Below are 5,406 nucleotides of genomic sequence, written 5' to 3' on the forward strand. Positions count from 1 at the left end.
AATTTTTTTTTGTAACCTTGGCCAGATCTGTGCCTTGCCACAATTCTGTCTGAGCTCTTCAGGCAGTTCCTTTGACCTCATGATTCTCATTTGCTCTGACATGCACTGTGAGCTGTAGGGTCTTATATGGGCAGGTGTGTGGCTTTCCTAATCACATCCAATCAGTATAATCAAACACAGCTGGACTCAAATGAAGGTGTAGAACCATCTCAGGGATGATCAGAAGAAATGGACAGCACCTAAGTTAAATATATGAGTGTCACAGCAAAGGGTCTGAATACTTATGACCATGTGATATTTCAGTTTTTCTTCTTTAATAAATCTGAAAAAATGTCAAAAATTCTGTGTTTTTCTGTCAATATGGGGTGCTGTGTGTACATTAATGAGGAAAAAAATGAACTTAAATGATTTTAGCATATGGCTGCAATATAACAAAGAGTGAAAAATTTAAGGGGGTCTGAATACTTTCCATACCCACTGTATATGTAGGCCTATAGGCCAAAGAAAAATACCCTTGTACATCAGGCAAGTTGAGTATTTTATAAAGTGTGGGATTAGTTAGACCATTTGTTGCTGAACAAAAGTCACACTAAATTTTCCTTATAGGCTCTATAGTTAAAAAATATGTAAGGTATTATGCATTCTGTTTGAAAGCTTACTATTTTACATAACAAGGTGGTGTGGAAAGTAAGGTTTTAAATTTGTTTCTTGGCTAAGTTGTAAAAGCCTACAAGGAACACGTGTTTTGTGTGAAAAAGTGCCATGGTTAGGATTATTTTTACCATCATAACCATCGTCTATCACTTCAGTGTCAATGTTGCGCACGAACAGATACTGTATGAATGAGCACAAAACTCTGTTTCTGCAGAAACGCTGCTGTGTTTTTAGATTCTAATTTGTGTTACCATGCCAATGGAGCCTCCAGGACATTAGCAAATCAGAACTCTAAACCAAGTTTGGTCAGCCAATCAAATGTCTTGTGCGTTTTGACTGATATTGAGTTGTACCAATTGAGTTGACCGTCAACTGGAGTTGGCGACGCCCCTAACGTCTGGGGTTATTCCGTTGTTGGCGTGCCAGGACCTGAGCTACTTTGTTTTTCAGACGTTGCTGAAAAGTTTTAGCTTTAGACAAAAATGAGAGAAATTGTACACCTACAGGCAGGCCAGTGTGGAAACCAGATCGGAGCTAAGGTTAGAAAGTCTTTGGTTTTAAAGTGCGGTTTGAATTCACTGAAAAGGAACGTTAATGTTAGTTTTGGTTTGGGCGGGTTGCTATATTAACCTTGGTGTCCATACAACAGTTGGGTTTGACTCGTGAGGGTAGGTTATGCTACTAGTCGGTCAGTTTAACCGTTACCCTGTAACCTCATTCTCTCTTTCCGATTTGAGTTCTGGGAGGTGATAAGTGACGAACACGGCATCGACCCGTCCGGGACATACCATGGGGACAGCGACCTGCAGCTGGAGCGAATCAACGTGTACTACAACGAGGCAACAGGTTAACTTCACCTTGCTAATATTCCTGAGCTAAGAAGTTAGATATTCTAATTACTAAGAAAACGGGAGAAATTCAGCACTACACGGTTGTGTTGTTAGTACCGTAGCTACCCAGCAGGGGCTCATTGTCCTAGGAGCCATTAGAAATAAGCCCTGGGTCCAGTGGGCCCTTCTCTCCTTCCATGGTTACGGTGTTTCCATGATACGACACATCAACAAATCCCCAGCTAACATAGTATCACACACAAATATCACAGCCACAGCTTTAACAGTATTTTATTGGAACGTTGTGAGCGACAAACTAAAAACGAGATGAGTTGTGTTATCAGCAAATAAAATGATAGTAGAAACAGTTCGTAAACCACTTTAGCAGTGGATTTTTGGGTGTATTAGTTTGTCACTTGATTTGCAGCCCAATATGAAATATTAGTTGAATTTAATAATAATCTTGTAACCGTGTGCTCATCACCAGGTGGCAAGTATGTCCCCCGTGCTGTGTTGGTGGACCTGGAGCCTGGCACAATGGACTCTGTGAGGTCTGGTCCGTTTGGCCAGATCTTTAGACCAGACAACTTTGTCTTTGGTGAGAAATTAAATGTGAATATTCTTCTTTATTTTAATACGGGCTGATAAATTTGCCAAACCATGATTAAGTTCTTATTTTAAAGCTGGAAATTGGTGGTTTTCCATAGGATCATGGTTGCAAGAGTAATATTCAGTGTATGCATTACCTATTGAATTGTAAATTGTCTCATCTGCAAATATGATAGAATCATATTTCAAAGAGATCTGGGATAAGAAGATAAAATCTGAAAGATTTTGACACCATCGCTGTGAATGATTTCTGTATTTGCATGTAACACAGGCCAGAGCGGAGCAGGTAATAACTGGGCTAAAGGGCACTACACTGAGGGAGCTGAACTGGTGGACTCTGTCCTGGATGTGGTGAGGAAGGAGGCAGAGAGCTGCGACTGTCTCCAGGGCTTCCAGCTCACACACTCCCTGGGGGGAGGCACTGGCTCCGGCATGGGCACACTGCTCATCAGCAAAATCCGAGAGGAATATCCAGACCGCATCATGAACACCTTCAGCGTGGTGCCCTCACCCAAGGTACGCAAACTCTGTTATTAAAATGTTATTACATTAAATGTTTGTCCATCCATCTGTCTCTTGGGCGCTCTAAAGCTGTTCCCTCCTCCCTTTGTTTCCTCTTTCTTTTCTCTCTCCTACTCCAGGTGTCAGACACAGTGGTGGAGCCATACAATGCCACCCTCTCTGTCCACCAGCTGGTCGAGAACACAGATGAGACCTACTGCATTGATAATGAGGCCCTGTATGACATCTGTTTCCGCACACTGAAACTCACCACGCCCACCTATGGTGACCTCAACCACCTCGTCTCAGCCACCATGAGTGGGGTCACCACCTGCCTGCGCTTCCCTGGCCAGCTCAATGCTGATTTGAGGAAACTGGCAGTCAACATGGTGCCCTTCCCCAGGCTGCACTTCTTCATGCCAGGCTTTGCCCCCCTCACCAGCCGTGGCAGCCAGCAGTACAGGTAGAGTGGGCGGAGACTTGTACAGTTTCACACCCTCAAGTTGTATTTTGTTGCATCTGAAATAAATCTCAAATTGTCTCTTTCCTAGAGCACTGACAGTCCCTGAACTCACCCAGCAGATGTTTGATGCCAAGAACATGATGGCAGCTTGCGACCCACGCCATGGACGCTACCTTACAGTCGCCGCCATCTTCCGAGGCCGCATGTCCATGAAGGAGGTGGATGAGCAGATGCTGAATGTGCAGAACAAGAACAGCAGCTACTTTGTGGAGTGGATCCCCAACAATGTCAAGACAGCTGTCTGTGACATTCCTCCCCGTGGCCTCAAGATGGCCGCTACCTTTATTGGCAATAGCACAGCCATCCAAGAGCTGTTCAAGCGCATCTCAGAGCAGTTCACCGCCATGTTTCGCCGCAAGGCCTTCCTCCACTGGTGAGTAAAAGAGTGATGTCAGGACAATGGAGAGAGGTCTGTTTACTTGTGCTGGCCTGTTGTACTGCACATTTATATGCTGTAATGCCTGAGTGACTTCACGTTCATTTTTTTCAGGTACACGGGCGAGGGCATGGATGAGATGGAGTTCACGGAGGCCGAAAGCAACATGAATGACCTGGTGTCTGAGTACCAGCAGTACCAGGATGCCACTGCTGAGGAGGAGGGAGAGTTTGAGGAAGAGGGCGAAGAGGACATGGCCTAGACATACCGTAACCTTTTTGTTTCTATACAGTAGGTAGGGCTGGGTAGTACAGTTCAAATCATTGTCAGGTTGTTCATCCTAAACAACTGTTAAAAGTCTTTAAATAATAACATTGACTTATTGCCCAAAATTAGTAAGAGTGCAAGAGATTACTCAGTCCACAGTTGTTAAAGCTAGTCTATAATGTTTTCACACTGTTTTTTGCTATTGGCAGTGTCCTTCTTTGTTTGTGTTGAATATGAATGGTTTCAGCCTTCTCTTGTTTCTTCTGTTTAATGGGTATAAGAGCTGTTGGGTCTGTTAACTGCTGTCTAGGGTGGCTCCTACAGCTGTCCATTCATAGCAGGCACCTGCTGCCTGGTGTCAGGGTGTGAAGTGTTCTCATGTTTTTCCAAGCTTCAGGTTTAAAATATATATTTGTAGTCAAAGACAGTAACACCGACCAGTTAAAATTTCTGGAATGTCACTTTTGCTGATTGAAATTATTTAATTCATTGAATTTAAAAAAACTGAACTTAAATGCACAAACAAAAGCTGAAGGCTATAAATAGCTTCAGGAGCTGGTCACTGTTACTGCTAAGTCTGCTTGTTCTGTTACTGACATGTTTAGATGGACTCTAATAAAAGATGTGTGATTTGGTGTTACACAGTGATCATTACTGCATCTTTCAACTTAATGCTATTTGGCAGTTTGAAAAATATGACTAAGAGTTTAGCTTTGCCATTACTAACGGGTGAACTTCAGTGTCAGATGACCTAGGTGAATGTGTCCAGTAACCCCTGAGGTGTGGCTCCTGTTCTTATCATTACAACTATGCTTTATATGCATAAGGATGATGATGATGTCCATATCATATCTATGCAAAGCGAGCAATAGAAGGCTGTTGGTGAAGTTATCTGGCAGAGCAGACAGCACATCTGATAACACCCAACATTCTTGTCCCCCCTCTTCTCATGTCTTCAGATGAACTTTCTTTGAGCCCCACTATGACTATACACAGCTAAGAACACATTTGTTTGTGTTACTTAAAGAGGAGAGAATTTGTTGCTCGTTCTGAAGTTGCACTTTTTAAAAATAGCTGTGTTAATGGCCTTGTGATGCATTAATGTGCAGGGCGTGCACTATACCACAGTATGTCTGAAACAAGTTGTATTGAAGTCAGTGGAATTCACTGGTCCACCCACTGTTATGAAAGCGATTGGAGTCGTGAGATGTCCTCAGAAGGTGAAATAGAGATTTGTCAACCATATCAAACTTTTATTTTGTAGACATTTGTGTAGCTGCTTTGTCTTGGCATTAACTGCCTTTTCCATAATATGATAAAAGCGAAGTGCATAAATCTCACAAGCAGCCACATATTACAAAGGCAGGAATAGATACCATGTACTGTACAAAAGAAGAATCTCCTGTTAATTGCTGCAGAAGGAGGAGGACAATGAAATTATGTCTAAACGTATGAATGGCAACTTGGGGTAGGGAGAAATACAGTGGTGCATCTGGAACATCTTACATGTGGTGGTAGAAGGTTGGACAGGGTGGCATGAGATGGTGCTATTTAGTAGTTTGCATTTCCATCCATTATCTATACTGCTTATTCCTGGTTAGGGTCATGGGGCTGCCTCTCGCTCAGCTGATATTGTACACCCAGGA

General features: G+C 42.9%; 1 protein-coding gene across 1 annotated transcript; it reads left to right on the forward strand.

Moving 5' to 3' along the window:
- Positions 1-1,019: 1,019 nt before the first annotated feature.
- LOC109972811 (tubulin beta-4B chain) lies at positions 1,020-4,400 on the forward strand. The gene is made up of 7 exons (XM_020621969.1): positions 1,020-1,193; positions 1,392-1,500; positions 1,972-2,082; positions 2,365-2,609; positions 2,735-3,057; positions 3,146-3,490; positions 3,608-4,400. The coding sequence occupies exons 1-7, from the start codon at positions 1,137-1,139 to the stop codon at positions 3,753-3,755; spliced, it is 1,338 nt and encodes a 445-aa protein (XP_020477625.1). The 5' UTR covers positions 1,020-1,136; the 3' UTR covers positions 3,756-4,400.
- The last annotated feature ends 1,006 nt before the right edge of the window (positions 4,401-5,406 follow it).

Source organism: Monopterus albus, unplaced genomic scaffold (assembly GCF_001952655.1).
Source record: "Monopterus albus unplaced genomic scaffold, M_albus_1.0 scaffold270.1, whole genome shotgun sequence".
NCBI classification, from domain to species: domain Eukaryota; kingdom Metazoa; phylum Chordata; class Actinopteri; order Synbranchiformes; family Synbranchidae; genus Monopterus; species Monopterus albus.